This window comes from Papilio polytes, unplaced genomic scaffold (assembly GCF_000836215.1).
Source record: "Papilio polytes unplaced genomic scaffold, Ppol_1.0 DF824158.1, whole genome shotgun sequence".
NCBI lineage: Eukaryota > Metazoa > Arthropoda > Insecta > Lepidoptera > Papilionidae > Papilio > Papilio polytes.
Genome location: NW_013525046.1, coordinates 2,657,849 through 2,676,661, shown reverse-complemented (window position 1 = coordinate 2,676,661; position 18,813 = coordinate 2,657,849). Strand labels below are relative to the sequence as shown.

The 18,813-nt window shown below is 33.9% G+C and overlaps 1 protein-coding gene across 1 annotated transcript; it reads left to right on the top strand.

Moving 5' to 3' along the window:
- Nucleotides 1-2,203: 2,203 nt before the first annotated feature.
- On the top strand, nucleotides 2,204-18,084 carry LOC106111660 (furin-like protease 2). Its single transcript, XM_013293804.1, has 12 exons — nucleotides 2,204-2,359; nucleotides 9,326-9,430; nucleotides 12,461-12,592; nucleotides 12,800-12,934; nucleotides 13,094-13,401; nucleotides 13,479-15,239; nucleotides 15,307-15,422; nucleotides 15,755-15,872; nucleotides 15,944-16,498; nucleotides 16,907-17,007; nucleotides 17,285-17,478; nucleotides 17,795-18,084. The coding sequence occupies exons 1-12, from the start codon at nucleotides 2,213-2,215 to the stop codon at nucleotides 17,969-17,971; spliced, it is 3,849 nt and encodes a 1,282-aa protein (XP_013149258.1). The 5' UTR covers nucleotides 2,204-2,212; the 3' UTR covers nucleotides 17,972-18,084.
- Nucleotides 18,085-18,813: the final 729 nt, after the last annotated feature.

Sequence of the window (18,813 nt, the reverse complement as noted above, 5' to 3'; positions counted from 1 at the left end):
ACGATTATCATAATTTTATTAATATCACGCGAAGTCGCGACCAAAAACTAGCCTATACTAATATTACAAAGAGGAAAGATTTGTATTTTGTATATATTGATGTAATTCAAAAACTAATGGACCCATTTCAAAAATGTTTTCACCATAAAGCTACGTTAGCGCTGAATAACATAGGCTACATTTACAATCATGATTTCACGTGGACGACGTAGCTAGCTAGTTTTATTATAATTCGAGAATTGTATACAGTTTTTTTTCCGATGAAACCCTAAGGATGAAATTTCTTTGAAATATTCCCGGTAATGGTTTTTATTCAGACCAACAATACTCACTCTCCTATAAAGTCATCTTTTCAAGATAGGTGCTTCATTGAAAAGGATTTCTTTAGTGAAATGAGAAAGGCTCTATCACAATTCATTAAAATGCCATTCTCATCGGTCTATTGTGTTCACGATCGCATTAAAGCATCGTTTACCTTAAGATGTATGTCGAGAACAAAGAGCTTGAATTCAATTAAATAAGATTTTAAATCAAGTATTATGTAATTAAACTAAGTTATAACTACAAGTATAAGTCTGTTCAAATAGATAAATGTGCGAATTGTACAAAGATATCGCATTCTTATTAAAATAATTACAATCCAAACATAGTTGTCTAAATTTTGAATATTGACAACCGTTTAGTCTCGTTTTGATTCCTACGACCTTAGGTATATGGAGGTGAGCACACTACTCGATTTTTAGTTGTGCAAATAAACAATTGAATTGGCTGCGAAACAATCGACAATCGCACAACAGTTTTGCGATAGTTTAGTCATAGTGCGCGCTTAAAAGACTAAAAAAGTTTTCCAATGAATTAATAAATGTTTGTTGAAAAAATATGTTTGTTTATTTTATTTAGCGTATGAATATCATTCATACAGAGGTTGAAAAAATGATACATAAAAGTTATGTAATTTTACAGCTTTTTTCTTACTTGAATATATTATATGTTGGGAGAAATTTCGTTAACGTCAAAAGCTCTTACACGAATCTAAAAAATTGTATACACGAATTTGTAAACATACATAGAAATGTGTTTTGAATAAATTCAAATCTAAGTGGTGTTGGAAATTCAAATGCCTTATGTTTGTTTTAACTTTGAGGCACGGAATAAGTTTTAACTTATTCGTGTGAAGTGCCGGGTCTATATAAATGGTGGCGCATTCACACATGCCCATTGCTCCCCATACTCCGTAGCTCGTTAGCACGCCACGGATCACGGTTTTGAAAATTTTTCTTCATAGAAATATTCAGCAAGGACTTTATTATACATTTTTATATTTTAATAGCATTGATATTAAAAGAGAGTTTTAGTAGATATTTAATGAAAGAAATAAAACTTTACGTTTATAATTGCTAAGCTAGATTATAAAATTGTAAGCCATAACAGAGATATAACAAAAAAAAAAATAGTTAAAATAGTTAAGTATGCTCTTTCCTGCCGATAGATGGCGTTACTAGTCTCGTTTGGTTCATCTAGTACGTAATTAACTCGGTATGAATCAAACTAAATAAAGTTTATAACCTTTTTAAATATACTTTAATAAATAATTTTAATAACAAGTGAATGAAAAGAGTTTTGTGAATTATTAGAAAACAAAACATTTTAGCATAATTAATGGTTTTGTAAGTAAATATAAAAATGCAAGTATTTACTGAATTCAACTAGTATGTAGTAGACAATGAAATGTGTAACAAAGATACAATATCTCCAATGCAATTAAACATTTTAATCTATCAATAAAAATGTAAATAAACAGTTATTAAATAATTTTCAATAAAATGTACTATTTAACAATAGACAGGTATGTCAATGTCCAATTAAGTATGCGGGACAATTGATGGCGTGGACACAATACGTTTTGATAGCAAGTAGGCTAAAGAAAGGGCGCCAACTTAAACGCATGCGCGGAACATAAAAGTGGAGAGACTATCAGTCACGAGGTTCAGTCTTCGCGTAGACGTCCCCATCGAAGGACGTCTAACTAAAGGTATACGAACACACGATCATTCAAATAAAATTACGCGCGTGATATTAAAAAAAAACAAATGTACCTATCCTAGTAAACTATAGTTAAACGAGTTATAAAATATTAAAAAATACTTTTTTAGTTGACAAATGAAAGTTTATTCATAATAGAGTAAGGATCGTGCAATGCGCGACCATCGTGATGCGGTCTTTCGTCGTGGTTGTATTGTTGACAGTGCTGAACTTGTGTTTACCTCTGTACCACGATCAGTTCGCTTTGCATATACCAGATGGGTCGCAGTATGCGGATGATTTAGCCCATAAACATGGCTTTATCAACCATGGACAGGTAAGAATACAAAGTAATAGAATTAAAAATGATGTCAGATTTCACATATAAGTCACAAATAAACTTAATAAATAAGATATGTTTTGAATAATTAAGTCAATAGTCAATATAGTAATCTATTTGTGAAATTTCCTGTGTCCTGTCTTCAAATATTCTTTTTAAACACAGTTCAATCGATAAAATAAATTAAAATTGTCTCTCCGGATGTCTATGGGCAACGGTTGGTTCGCTATTTTGGCGAATTACGATAGACGCTTTATCATCAACTTATACTATAATAATCCATATTCGTATAAACCGGTCTTCTTACATAAGTTTTATTTTTTCGATAGATTTGAAAATTACTCGTTAATTTTACCAGAAAAATTTATAGCAGAATGCTACCGACCCATGTAGGGAAAAGATTGATGGTGTAAAAATTAATTATCTCTTATTAAGGTAAAGCATATCGTCATTGTAATTAGAGCTACTGAAGATAATTCAAACCAAAATGAAAGAGACTACGTCCTTGTAAACACATCATCTAATCATGTTTTAAAATATTTGTTAAATTCATAATGTATTCCGACTGTTCCTATTTTTCAATCTAAATAAAACATATAGAGATTCTACTTGTTAAGAATTATTTTACGATTAAATAATAACCCCATTACAAATATCTTTCGAAAGCATATAAACTACTCAAAGAATTTTTGATTAAACCATCATAATCATCATCACCAGCTCACTATACATCCCCACTGAAGGACTCGGAGTATACCCTAAGTTAGGAGTGACTAGGTCATAGTCAACCACGCTGTCCAAGTGCGAGTTAGTTTACTTGATTAAATGATTAATGTTAAGTTAATAAGATAAAATTAATTAGTAGTTAAAAAAAACGAATAAGTAACGTAATGTATTGTAATATCCTAAATATTAAAAATTACATTATTTTGTTCACGAGTATGCGTTATACAAAACTCGTATACAAATTAATTCTGCAGTTTTCTTACATTTTTATTCGTAACGTTCCGACCTATTTTCTTTGATTTTTCTTTTCTTTTTTAGGCCCCGCAGTCGGGGAACATTAATTATTACTCGACAATAGAACGGAATCGGTTTTTGTAGCTCGAGGGGATGCTAATGGTATCTGTTAAAAGACCATCTCTACTTAAATCAGAAAGTAATTAGCTAAAATTGAAAATAGAAATTCGTGCTTGTATTTTTAATTCATCATTCATTACCTTCTCACTATTCGTCCCCACTGAGAGACTCGGAGCCTACTCTAAGTTAGTGTGACTAGGCCACAGTCAACCACGCTGCACTGCGGGTGGGTTGACTTCACACATATCTTTGAATTTCTTCGCCGATATGTGAAGGCATCACGATGTTTTCCTTCACCGTAAGAATGATGGGTAAATTATGTACATATGAAAATTCGAAGAATCACATGGGTACAGCGGGATTCGAACCCAAGACCTGTAGATTTCAAGTCAAGTGCTTAAACCACTGAGCCACCGACGCTCTTTTTAAATGTAGGAGACGAAATTATCGTGTAATGATTTTCGCTATCATTTGTTCTTACCATTTGTGAAATTTATATGACTAGTTAAATTATAGATTAACAAAATTCAATATATTACAATATGTAGTTTTCGCATATTGTCTCCTAAATAACCTTCAACGTATTAGAAAATTTTCATAAATACATAATTTACCCGACGTTCTTACGTTGAAGAAAAACATCGTGATGCAACCTGCACATAACGGAGAAATTCAAAGATATGTGTGAAGTCAACCAACAGTGCAGCGTGGTTGACTATGGCCTAGTCACTCTTACTTAGGGTAGGCTCCGAGCCCCTCGGTGGGGACATATAGTGAGCTGGTGATGATGGTGACGGTATTAGAAAACAAAATTTTGCATTTACCCTTAAATCTTTACACAGTAAGGGATTGGTCCATTAAAGTTAGTAAATATTATTGTAATCATCTATATTAAAAGAATATATATTTATTACTAGTAAAATATATTTAAAACAGCATGAATATTATAAGAACGCGTTGTTTACTTTTAAGGCTCTTATTGCAATTAATACCTAATAACCCATTACAGTCCCGATAAAAGCTTTTACGTCCAATATTTGCTCACTATTACAGCGTTAAAAGGAGCGTTCAAACCTTAACAATTTTCCACTTTGAAGTTTTATTTTCAGCTTGTTCAAGTGAACGTTAAGAAGATGATAATGAAGTTAAGTTAGTTATATTATTACATAGATAAACTAGCTTTCGCCCGCGACTACGTCAGTGTAGTATTAAAAAAAAGTGAATAGCCTGTGTGTTATTCCAGACTTTCATATCCTCTACGTCTATACCAAATTTAATCGAAATCCGATCAGCCGTTTAGGCTACAAAATCTAACAAACATCCATCCGTTCATCTAAACCTCCGCATTCATAATATTACGAGTACATTGAGGTAAATAAGTATAAATAGTAAGTCATTGTTATAGCCGAGTAAGTAATAAACTATGGGCTTTAGCTGTAAACGCGATGTAAGCACTCACTTCTTGTTCGACAAGAAAACACGATCCGACACGTCGTATGCAATATAATCCTCTCTTTATACATGCAATATCTTGCAGCAGTATCTGAAACTAAACTATCGCACAACTGTTTAGTCCCGCTTTGATTCCTATGAGCTTATATGGAGGTGCGCATTCTATTCGTTTTTTAGTGTAAACAGCTGAATTGGCTGCAAAACAATCGACAATCGCACAACAGTTGTGTAGACTAGATTTTGAATATAATTTTCCATTTTTAAGTTTGTCCGAGTCATAATAAGGATAAAGCTTCTGTCCCAAATATGTTAAATCGATATCTGGCTCAAGTCTAGCATTATATTAAAATGTCAAGACAAATAGCGGCAGTCAGTTTGCCTTAACTATGAGAAGTAACATATTGTTGAATCAAATTAAATTTAATACAGAACATATGTTTTAAAATATAGGTTTCATCCGTTATTAGAATATCAATAGTTTTAATTATATTAACACATTTTAAATACGATTTCAAAGTTTATTTTTTTATAATATAAGGTGGCAAACGAGCAAGGGGCCACCTGAATCCACCGAAATGGAAAGCGACCGCTGCCCATAAACATCCGAATTGCAGATGCGTTACCTACCCTTAATTGATGTAGAAGGAGACACACATAAAGAGGATATTTCCCCTACCTATGTGTCTCCTCCACCGTCAAATCCACTTTTCCTTGCTAATCCTTTCATCTTAGGAAAAGGGAAAAGTGGGAATAGAATTGTTTCGTTTTTGTAAATTGTCCTACCTGTCAGTTGTTTGAAATTGATATTGTTTCGACAAAATGACATATAGGGCATTTATATGGAATGCAATATCGGTCGCTTTTGTCTTATGAAGGGACACCGCTTGTTCTCACATAGCAAATTTCAATATGAAACAGTTTTTGCACATATGCCATATTCTCTGTATAGAAATTATGTACTAAAAGGGTTTCTTTTATGAAGTGATTGTGAAATGGAAGATTAACTATGGTTACAGAAAATTGTTATTTTGAAAAATATTACGGAAGATAACATTTGTTTTGAAGAAAATGTTTATTTCGATAATTTACATAAATCAAAGGGTTATTTAAAGCTGCGGATATACCGATGTTACGCGATGTAATGTAATATGTTACACGGCTAACATTTACGTTGTACTTGTGTAGTGTTACGGGGAAACCAGAGAACAACGAGCATCTTGATGCAAATGTTACACGTAACATTACACTTCGTAACATCTGTCGAAGTAACACGTTTAAACAAATGACAAGCGACATCTGTTAAGATAAAGAAGCGAGGGAAACAAAGATAATGAATATATCTACTTATCTTTCTACTTTATATTTCAACGACAACGAGCGAAGTCATCGAGTTCGTAAAAGGAACAATATACTTAAGGAAAATTGCAGGAAAATGAAAATGAATGCTGGAATAGCATACCCACTCAAAACGGTCACTAGAGTAATGGGCTGGTGATTATACAAAGAAATTGGCAGGGACGCATTTGGCAAGCTGCGTCAAGAGTTGGCTTTTAGCGTAGAAAAGTTGATGTCAGTGTAATACAACGCTAAATTGTTTATTTACTAAATTGTATGTAAGATTAAGCTTATGTCAAGAGTTCTTCAAAACTATCACAAAATTTTCTTATTAAATGATATTCGTACAATTGATATTTGTACCATCGATTTGGATAATTTTTTTTGATAAAATATTTTTCCCGACAGAGTGAGGTAAAAGGTATATGAATGAGTTGTGCTTATTGTTTTAAACTGTAAAGAAAACTTAGTTAAGAAACACTTATCATTATTAACACACACTACTTTGTGGCGTAAGATGTCAGCAATCAGAGCATATTCTTAAATAACTCTTTATTTAATAAAAAGCGCCACATTTACGACACGCTTAAGGCTTTATATTTTGACGCTATTAAACTTAGGGTTTAAATGAATTGGAAAAACCCTCATGTGGGAAAGAGACCATAAACTACAAGCTACCAACATTAAGGAAGCAAGGTTATTATGGTAACAGTAATGTTGATTAGCAATTGAGAATTTGACAAATGTAAATAATGAAATAAAGAGTTTATAATTTCATGCGGATGAAGCCACACGGGAACAGCTAGTAAGTAATATTACGGTAAAGTTTTAGTTTGTCGATCCATTATTGTCATTGTTTGTTTGCTTTCCTAAAATAAATCATGCACGAAAGAGGGTCGCAAGGGCACAGTAATTGATGGATTGTGATGTATCCGAGTGCTGGTTGACCTCGTCATTTATATCATCTTTGTTCAAGTCACACTTAACAAGTTGTATGATTTCTACTTGATTATTAGGTAAAGTTTTACTTAGAATCTTTCGTATTTGTCTAGCGATTATGATTGATGTATCTCTCGTTCCATATTCTTCTCGGAATTATATTTATTTCGTTTACATTTTTTAATTCTACTAGTTATAAAGATATGTTACGTTCTATTAGTGTGAAATGTATGACCGATGTTACGCGGTGTAATGTTACACGCATGTCGTTATATTACATTTGTAAATTTTCTGCGTAACAAACTGATTGACATAAATGTCTTCGCTTAGCTTAGATGGTATCGTGGTCAAGCGCTAGTTTATTTATGTAGAAAAAAATGTTCGCTATGTAACATGTTACATTACACCGTGTATCATCGATCAGTCGATACCTTAATGTAATGGAATACCTAAATAATAAATTAAACATGATGTCTATCAAAATTTACATGTTCCATTTTAAAAAGCGGCAATGATTTGCGAAATGTTCGCACCCAATGGGAGGAGAATTCGCCGCTTACCTAATCGACATTTCGGTGAATTCTTTCTTTCGATTCTTCTATCCGTTTTATCTAGAACGGCATAGTTTTTGTCATTTTATACCAGTTTTATCTGAACGAAAGTCGGAGTTTAGTATTACCGAATTATTAGGAAAATTTATAGTTACTTTATTCATCTAATAACATTAACCGAATACTAACGATTATCTCCTATAATAAAGATCGTATAAAAAGGACTCGTAACCGATAGTGAATACTCGAGCATGTATAAATGAGGAATAAACGTGAGAGGATCGTATTACATGCAAAGTTTTAGTCTCTGTCTACCTTCTATGTTGTTGGCGTGAGTGTTTTTATACATATTGAATATTCTAGTTGGGTAAATTGATAACAATACGGTTAATTGTATGTTTGTAATATTAATTTCCATACAGAGAATAAACAGATGACGATAGAGTTACTTGGAGGACGAAAGCACGGTATAGCACGGTAAAGCTGCGGGAGTAGGATAAGGTAAGGGTGATGATGATGATGACAGAGAATAGACAAATATGAAAGGTCTGGCAATAGGAAGATCAGCATAGGAGGGTACTAAATAATTCCTGCGTTGCTTTTTAGCTTGCAACAGTGGTAGTGCCCTCTTTAACATCTTATCACGAATAGGCCGGCTCGCCCGGTGTAATACCACGAGCACGCGGAAGACAGACGTGAAGTGAAGCAATTCCGTGTTTCGTCTGATGAGGGTGTGTGTCTTTTTACCACTCTTTTTTATAAGGAGAGGGTGGGAAGGGGAAGTGGATTTGACTGTGGAGGAGACGCATAGGAAAGGGAAATATCCTCTTTATGTGTGTGTCTTCCGTCGTCGGATAAGGGTAGACAATGCATATTCAATTGCGGATGTCTATGGGCAGCGGTCGCTTCGCCATTTTTGCGGATTTTGGTGGCCGCTTGCTCGTTTGTCACCTATGATATAAAAAAAAACTGTTTGGTTTTTGTATTTTTATAGCTTTTTCTGTACAGTTATGGTGCCTCGATAATTTGTTGTTGTTTAATTTTCTCTACTTCGTGCGCGGTGTTGTCGTTGAGGACGTAAGCCAATTTCGTTATGAATTTTGATTATTTTTCATCACAATATGTAAATTAAATACAAACTAAGTTATTTAAAGCTGTACAGAGTGTTTTTAAGTTTAATTTAATATAAGTTTCACTGACTAATTACATAATCTGTACTAATATTATAGAGAGTAAAGATTTGAATTTTTGTATGTATTGGTTTCACCATCAGAAAGGAAATTTATCTGTGAGTAACATAGGCTATATTTTGAATATTTTTTTCATTTCACGGGTTGTAGATTAATTTACAATTTCATTGATAATTATGTATGTACTCTGCTTGATTTTAATGTAAAACATTAAACTGTAGTTACGGTTTGCGGTCGACAGATGGCGGGTATTATCGTAATTATGACTACGAACGTCAGTTTGTTTTTACGATGTAAATTTCTAGAAATGTTTAGATTTATGAATGGATTTAAACTAAGTTATATTTAGTAACCCTCAGTAACTTTGAAATGATTAAATTCTGCTTCTCTGTTAATATATTTTTCTTTTGTTTCAGATTGGAAGTTTAAAGAACTTTTTTCTGTTTTCACATCCACAAATTAGTAAGAGGTCTATAAATGCAAGTTATGATTATATGAATCGATTAAAAAATGACCCACAGGTAAGTTTATTCATTTTCATTGCATTTGTGCTGGGTTTCTAAAGTTTCCCTTTATTTTAATATTACCTATTGAGACACTAGCGTTAGATTGACCTATGTTTCAACGGAGTAAAACTCAAGTTACTTATTTTGAAAAAAGAATTTCATGAAGTTATCGAATCAATCACTAACAAATAGTTAAACGTAGCTGGGAAACCGGCCATTAGTAATCTTACTTTTTACTAATACTATAAATGCGAAAGTTTAGACGGATGGATAAATGTTTGTTAGAGTTTGCAGCCTAAACGGCTGACCGGATCTCGATGAAATTTGGCATAGATGTAGAGAATTGTCTAAAAGAACACATGGACTACTTTTTATTTCCATGTGTACGGAGTCACAGGCAAAAGCTAAGTAGTATCCTGAAAATTATAAGCAATGATTAGAATGCTTCACTCTGACGTAAAGTAATCTATTATGATGGTAGTCCACAAACAGAAGTAACATACATACACTGCACTCTTTTTGTTTCACCGGTGTTGGTATATTCCTTCTCTTTCTTGTAAAACATTGACCTCAGAAGTAGCATGACCTTGAAACTTCAATGACAATAAAGGCACAGTAAAAATCTAATAAAACAATTTATTATTGCCAAGTTAAGATTAAGCAAGAACTTAAATCGCTTTAATAAGAATATCTTGTTCTACTGCTTGTTAGTATAAAAATAATTAAAATCCAACATGACTTTCGTACAGAGCACTTTGTTCAACTCTACTAAATTACATATAAGACTGCTAAAACTTACAAAGTCTGCTTGCCAAGAACATTGTAATTTATTATTCCTAGCTTTTCTTTCTTAATTGTTAACACCGATGATTCCGTTAATGAAAACAAATAACTGCTCTGAAAATGTTCCAAGTTACCTTCGGAAGAGTTATCACATCACCAACCCTAAAATTATGATTTAAGCATGAATTTCGACTTCGTAATATTCAATTTAAGTTAGGACGTTACGGCAGGAATAAAGATGGGTTGTAAATTTTTATGGGGGCCCTTTTTTAATTTGATTTGTTGTTTATTTGCTTCAAACTAAAAAGAGTAATATTTGCGTTAATATTATAAACAGAATCAAGATAAATTAACATTAGTTTATCGTGTTAAGTTTATCATGTAACACGTTGAATGCTAAACCAGGTCTAAAGCACCTGGTGTATCTCGCTTACAGTGTGAATAAGAAATGTTTATATGGTATACAGGGTGTGTTACACCCGGTACCGCACGAACTGAAAGAATAGAAAAATCTCTGCCGCCTTTAACATAATATATGTAATTATTATGTTGTTCAACGATTTTAGGATTATCACAGTTTTTAAATAGTTCAACGATCTCTGATATATTCTTCTTCTTTCTTCTTTCTTTTCCTATGTCCCCAAAGTGGGGCAGGCGTCCACAGTACGCCGCCAGCTTGCTCAGTCCTGTCTGTCTAATATATATCTTATCTTACTAATATTATAAATGCGAAAGTTTAGATGGATAGATGGATGGATAGATAGATGGATGGATGGATGTTTGTTAGCGTTTGTAGCCTAAACGGCTGAATGGATCTCCATGAAATTTGGCTAAGGTTTAGAGCATAGTCTGGAAGAACACATAGGCTACTTTTTATCTCAGGAATAGTTACGGTTCCCGTGGGATTCATTATTTTCGTTTATTAATGTTTACTTGATCATTCTGCATTGATTCAACATATCTTATTGAAATTTGGCACAGATATAAAACAAAGTCTGGAGTACACATGGGATAAGCTTCATCCCCGAGAACTGTCCGCTTCCCGAGGGATACGTAGCTTTTTGTAATTTACATAGTTTGTATGTTTTCTAATACCACGCAGACGAAGTCGCGGGCAACAGCTCGTGTACAATAATTTATATAAAATCTTAGATTTCACCAGTACAATTAATCACGAGAAAACAATAAGAGAGTCACAAGGTCGACACCCCGATTCCTTAACAAATTATCCTACGCGAATGATTTATTATTTTATTAAATCAAAATGTCTTGAAGTTGAATAGTTTATAGGTCGTACTAAAGGTTAGTCGTCATTTGAATGTATTTCATCTTACGAATATTATAAATGCGAAAGTTTAGATGGATGTTTGTTAGAGGTTGCCGCCTACATTGCTGCACGAATCTCGATGAAATTTGGCATAGACGTAGAGAAAAGTCTGGAAGAACACCTCGATGTAGTCAGGGGCTAGAACTAGTAACGTAATTATAAAATTATGATAAGTGCGAAAGTTACGATTGACGGATGGATGTTTGTTAGCGTTTGTAGCCTAAACGGCTAAACGGATCTCCTTGATATTTGGCACAGGTTTAGAGCGTAGCCTGGAAGAACACATAGGCTACTTTTTATCATTTATTAATTTACTTTTCTAACATTTACTCATTCTGCAACGGTTCAATATATCTTATTGAAATTCGGCACAGACATAAAACAAAGTCTGGAGTACACATGGGATAAAGTTCATCTCCGAGAAATGTCCGGTTCCCGAGGGAAAGGTAGCTTTGTGTTATTTATATAGTCCGTATTTTTAATATCACGCGCACGAAGTCGCGGGCAACAGCTAGTCGAATATAAAATGTGTTTTATAAGAGTTGGAATAGAATGATTAAATTTTTACGTATTAAATAAAAGCATGAAAATAGATTTTAGTCCACGTTTCACAAGCTTTCGTAACATTCGAAATGTTGCCGAGGATAATCCTCATGTGTCGGAGAAAATTCTGTGTAAAGTGATGTGATACGTTGCGTCAGTTAAGTTTTACATTTTAACACATACTGTAGATGCAGATAAATATTTTTTCATTGAAAAGTAGTTATTTATACGTCATGGTGAATTTGAAATTAAGTACATAAGTATTTAATTCCAAGTCTTCTAATTAAATCTTAAATATAAACAAATAACTTTCTTTGTTGGTTGTACTGCAGTTTACGGTTATTAAAATTATAATTGTTATATAGTTGAAATGTCTAGATATTTATTAACAGGTGAGATGGGTGATGCAACAACGAGAGTTGAGAAGAACCAAAAGGGACCACCAATGGAAGCCGCGTCAAATAATACGGCAATCCAACGCACCTTCCTTCCCAGACCCGTTGTTCAAAGAACAATGGTATTTGGTAAGAATATAATAGTTGTAAAAAAATCGTCAAACTTATGTGAGGTCTGGCATCAACGTTTTCGGTCTTCAGATATCTTCAGTCTTAATCATATCACCTCACTCACAATCCAACTATTTCTTTCCATATGTTATACGATTTTTAGTATTATTTTTTATACGCAGTAGTAAATTTCCCAGATTTATTCATTGTTTTGTATGAATGTAGAATGGCGGCGCAGCGGGAGGTTTAGATATGAATGTAGGTTACGCTTGGAGAAAAGGATACACGGGAAAAGGGGTCGTTATAACAATATTAGACGACGGCATACAACCTAATCATCCGGATTTAATACAGAACTATGTAAGTCATTTTAATATCTCATATTTTTTATTCCAATTTTATGTATAGAAGCGGTCACAATTTATTTATAGCACATACTTTGTGAAGTACTCTAAACATTTTAAGGTTATGTTTTTTAAAGTTTGCAAAATTATCAATGGAATTTATACTCTATTGTAGGATCCAGCAGCTTCTACTGATATAAATGGTAACGATACAGATCCGACGCCGCAAGACAATGGTGATAATAAACACGGTACTCGGTGTGCCGGAGAAGTGGCGGCTGTTGCTTACAATCGATATTGTGGCGTTGGTATTGCATACAACGCTAGTATAGGAGGCGTTAGAATGTTAGACGGCTTAGTAAATGACGCTGTCGAAGCTCAGGCACTCGGTTTTAATACTCATCATATAGATATTTATAGTGCCTCTTGGGGACCCGAGGATGACGGAAAGACTGTTGATGGTCCTGGTCCATTAGCTAGAAGGTAAATTAAATTAAACTATTTTCAATTAAGAGTAAATTTGTTTAATAAGTTGGATAATAAATTAATATTTGTTCTAGAGCTTTTATTAATGGTGTGACAAATGGAAGAGGAGGAAAAGGTTCTATTTTTATATGGGCTTCTGGTAATGGAGGAAGGCATACTGATTCTTGTAATTGTGATGGATATGCGAATAGTATATTTACCATTTCGATATCGAGTGCAACACAAGGCGGATATAAGCCTTGGTATTTAGAAGAATGTTCATCTACATTAGCATCGACTTATAGTTCTGGGACGCCAGGAAGAGACAAGAGTGTCGCAACCGTAGATATGGATGTACAGTTAAGGCCAGATCATATTTGTACGGTAGACCACACTGGTACGTCTGCATCCGCGCCTTTAGCTGCGGGAATATGTGCTTTAGCTTTAGAAGCAAATCCTCTTATAACTTGGAGAGACATGCAACACCTTATTGTTATGACATCTAGGTCACAACCTTTAGAGAAAGAGGAAGGTTGGATTGTAAATGGTGTGAAAAGAAAAGTGAGCCATAAATTTGGATATGGTCTAATGGATGCTGCTCAAATAGTATCATTGGCTGAACAATGGGTAAATGTTCCTCCACAGCATATTTGTAAGTCTCAGGAGATAAACGAAGACAAATCAATTGAGACCTCCTTTGGTTATACGATATCTGTACATATGGATGTAAATGGTTGCAGTGGAACAATGAATGAAGTGAGATATTTGGAACATGTTCAGTGTAAAATATCGTTAAGTTTCTTTCCGAGGGGAAATTTAAGAATTTTACTAACATCACCCATGGGAACCACTTCTACTCTTTTATTTGAAAGAACACACGATGCAACGAGTTCCAATTTCGATGACTGGCCGTTTTTAAGCGTACACTTTTGGGGAGAGAATGCCGAAGGCAGATGGACTTTGCAAATTATAAACGCCGGGAACAATCACGTCACTCAAATTGGCGTGCTTAAGAAGTGGCAGCTAATATTCTATGGTACAGCAACAAATCCAGTAAGAGTACGCAACAAGAGCTATTTTAATTCCAATAATTTGTTTGAGAATCAAAAGAACTATCACTTAAACGATGTGTACGATGCTTCAGAATATTCACAATTTTTAAATGAGATTGAATTAGGCCTTTCTGATAGGAGAAGTAATAGTAATAACATTCCGTCAGCACAGCGTAAAAATGTACTGGCAGACGCGAATGATAAACAAGTACAAAGAATGTGTGATCCTGAATGCGATTCTCAAGGATGCTATGGGAAAGGTCCTACACAATGTGTTGCTTGTAAACATTATCGATTAGACAATTCATGTGTATCAAGATGTCCACCCAGAAGTTTCGTTAACCAAGGTGGGGTATGCTGGCCTTGCCATGAGTCGTGTGAAACTTGCGCTGGTGCTGGTCAAGATTCTTGTTTAACTTGTGCACCAGCTCATTTACTGGTAACCGATCTAGCAGTATGCTTACAACAGTGTCCGGACGGTTACTACGAAGACCCTGATGCTAATGCTTGCTTCCCTTGTGCTGAACATTGTGACACATGTGCGGATAAAGCGGATTTATGTTCGTCGTGTGCTCATAGTTACGTTCTTTTTAATGGATCATGCTTAGCGTCCTGTCCACCTGGAACTTATCAAAAGGATGATTTTGGATGTGTTCAATGTCACGAAAGTTGCGAATCTTGTAGCGGACCTAATGCTACTCAATGCGTTTCCTGCCGTATTGGAGATTTTGCATACAAAAATCGTTGTGTTCCACAATGTGCAGTTGGATTCTATCCAGATATTCAAAGAAGGGAATGTTTACCGTAAGTATTAATAATGCAATTTGTATCACTTGTTATTAAATAATAACATTTATGTGTATCTTTTTAGATGTTCTACAGGATGCGCGGTATGTTCGTATACAGTATGTACACTTTGCAAAGAAAAATGGGCATTATCTAAGGGAGGGAAATGTCTCCCTGATGGTAGTAATAAATGTGACACTAGTAAGTAAAATTGACTTGATTCCACTGTTATTAATTCTACTTCAATTACTCCATTAACAATTCTATACTAATATTATAAAGAGGAAAGATTTGTATTTCTGTATGTATTGAAATAAATCAAAAACTACTATACCGATTTCAAATATTCTTACGCTATTAAAAAGCTACATTATCGCTGAATAACATAAGCTTATTTTTTAATTGACGAGGACAAAGTCGCGAGCAACAGATAGTAGTAAAATGATAGCACAATAGATAGCTTAAAACTTAGACTACGATACTAGAACGCAATGACAATAGATTTATTAATAAAAGAAAAACTTTTCTCATAGGCGAATACTTCGAAGGCGGTCGCTGCAAAAATTGCCATTCCACTTGTGAGAAATGTAGCGGACCGAATGAATGGGATTGTTTGTCGTGCTCCAGTCCTTTACTACTTCAAGGTACTAGGTAAGATCCCTTGTCACACAAACTTATCTTTTTACTCATAAACTTTTCCTTAACGACTCGTCTAATTACAGATGCGTGGCAGAATGTGGACAAGGATTTTATCAAACAGCTGGTAGATGTTCTAAATGTCCGCATACATGCTCTGCGTGCGTATCAAGACTGAACTGTACATCTTGTGCTGGTTCTTTAAGATTACAATCGGGAACTTGTAGAGGAATTTGCGCAGCAGGATACTACCCTGATGATGGGATTTGTTCCAAATGTTATCTCTCATGCCAGACTTGTACTGGTCCGAGAAGGGATCAGTGCGCGTCTTGTCCTCCAGATTGGAGACTAGCGGCTGGTGAATGTAGACCGGAATGTCCTCAGAACTTCTTTACGTGGGGGGAGAGCTGTCGGCGTTGTCATCATTACTGTCAAGACTGTCATGGAGCAGGTCCCCAGCGTTGTACATCGTGTCCTCGTCACTTTTCTTTAGAGAACGGTTTATGTATCGAATGTCTCAGCTCTCAGTTCTATGAGCCAAGGTCTAGAACTTGTCGTCCCTGTCATGAGTCTTGTCGGTCTTGTTCTGGACCGGGACCTACGAGCTGTGTTACATGCGCTCATCCACTGAGATTAGATAGGTAAGATTATTTTCACTGTTTCTTTGAATTTAATTGTTATAAATTTAAGTAACATTGTATGTTAGTTAACTATTAATATTCTTAATTGTTAAGCGTACTTTAGTAAGATATATATGCATATCGTGTACTGTAAATGTATTAACATCAAGGGATATTGTCTCTGCGGTAAGACATACCCCAAAGCAATGATTTGTGGTTTCAATTTGATATTGAATTCTGTATTCGCATTCCATTAAATCTTAGTTTACTAAATACAGATGAATTTAGTTCACCTATATTGTTATCAATAGTTTAAGCCTAAAGGAATTTGTTCTGGTATGTGTAAAATTTGGTTCAAACAAATGAAGACGAGTTTTAGAATTACTGAAGGGTTGTTTGTAAAGATTTTAATTTCAATCTTGTTTACAGAGTAAATCATAAGTGCTTACCGTGCTGTATGGAAAACGTTTCATCCATGTTTCTAATGATAAACGAAACAATGGACTGTTGTCATTGTCACAAAGATATTGGTAAGTAAGAACATAAAATAACAGAAATCTACTGGACTAGTACTAGGCTGATAAAGTTTCCATTTGTTTTATCATTACATAGTCATTAGTGGTAAGTTAACCTAAGTTTTAAGAGAGTAAAAAAGGGGCGTGGTTCGGAAACGCAACATATAGTTATCGAACCAAAAATAGTAAGGAATGGTTAATTGTAGCTGGGCTGTTGTTGAGTATTTGATCGTTTTGTTATTGCATAATATTTTTTAATATTTGTATATAGATTTAAAATGCTTCTTTTTAGGCGGCTGTTTAAATGGTACTTCAGCTGGGAAACGTCGCATTGCAGAAAATATTAGAACTCATTTGACTGCATCTTTCTATGTTGATGATGCGAAGGACCCGCCTAGTATTCTACAGTTGGATCGAGATCTAGTGTTAGCGTGGTGCGTGGGTGCAACTGTAGGCGTTGTTGTCGCCACTATACTTGTCATAATGGTAAGAAATGTTTATAAGTCTCGTGGTTATTCTGAAAAGCGAATTTTTTTTTTGTATAATAGATAATCAAAATTAATGCAAATTAAGTCTTAATTGCAGAACAAAATATTGAACAAATTGTCATTAAAAACGAATATCTAATTAAAAGATAGATTTATTTAAAAATTAAAAATGAAAGAAATGTTAAAATAAAATACACGTATCATTAATGATTGTCTACAAAAAATCTAATATATTGTTTAAAGTATTTTTACGTTAAATAACTTTTCATTTAATCTAAATAAATTTAATTAATAAGAGAAGATTTCTGTTGTAGCTAAGAACAAGGAATAAAAAACATCTAACATTGTTTCCAAAAACAATGTATTCCCAACTAACCACAGTCGATGAGGACTTGGTGAAGCTCGCAACATCTTCAACGAAGTTAAAAGTGACGCCAATCGAAAACGTTGAAATGAGAAATACTGTAACGGATATAGAAGAACCAACATAGCATTTAAATAATACGTTAATTACACCACTGACTGATATGTAGTTGTTTTAAATATAGATAAAAAAACGATACGTTAATTTTTGTACAATAATTTCAAGGTTAGATGACTTTTATTTGCTTATGCTATTAATGGACTGATATTTTTTTAGTACATTTTGTTGTTAAAATATAAATAGATTTTTTTTGTGACTGAATGGCCACTGTTTGCCTTGGAGAGGCTTGAGGTGGCCGAGCGTCGATGGCGCTAAGCCTAAACCTCGTTTATGAGTAAAATATAGAGGTGACCTTTTGTACAACAATTAAAGGAATTTGAATGAATTATGATGTGTTTTATGTTTATTTAAATATTGAGTTTAATAGTACTGATAACACGAATAAAATTATGTTATTTATTTCTGATTTTCCTTATGAAGTATTGTAAAATTAGGTCTGATCAATTCTCCTTTGTTGAAAATAAAATAATAAATTTAAAGCCGACAAATTAAGAAATTATACACTCTAAAAACCCTGGCTTCTGAATATTAAATGGCTAGTCCAAACTTTTGGTAAGTCTTAGCTTCGAATATTCCCTACACTTAATTTTCCCTAAATATTCTTTCTAAATGAGCTGTGGTAGTTTATATTTTTTGTTTAGTTCAAGTTTAGGTAATTTAAAATGTAACCTGTTCAATTTATTGTGTGATATCCTTGTAAAACCGATTGATGATCCAAATTCTAGTCATATTTGTTCAAACTAAGGTGTTTTATTAAATAAAGGGCGATATTAACCCCTGACTACAAAATATAAGAAATATAGCGATAAAGGTTTTTAGTTATAAATGAATTCTTATACTCTTTACGGA

Coding starts and splice junctions, on each gene's coding strand:
- LOC106111660 (XM_013293804.1), top strand. CDS start 2,213: ATGCGGTCTTTCGTCGTGGTTGTATTGTTGACAGTGCTGAACTTGTGT. Junction 9,431..12,460: donor GATTAAAAAATGACCCACAG/GTAAGTTTATTC, acceptor ATTTATTAACAG/GTGAGATGGGTGATGCAACA. Junction 17,479..17,794: donor CCACTATACTTGTCATAATG/GTAAGAAATGTT, acceptor TTTCTGTTGTAG/CTAAGAACAAGGAATAAAAA.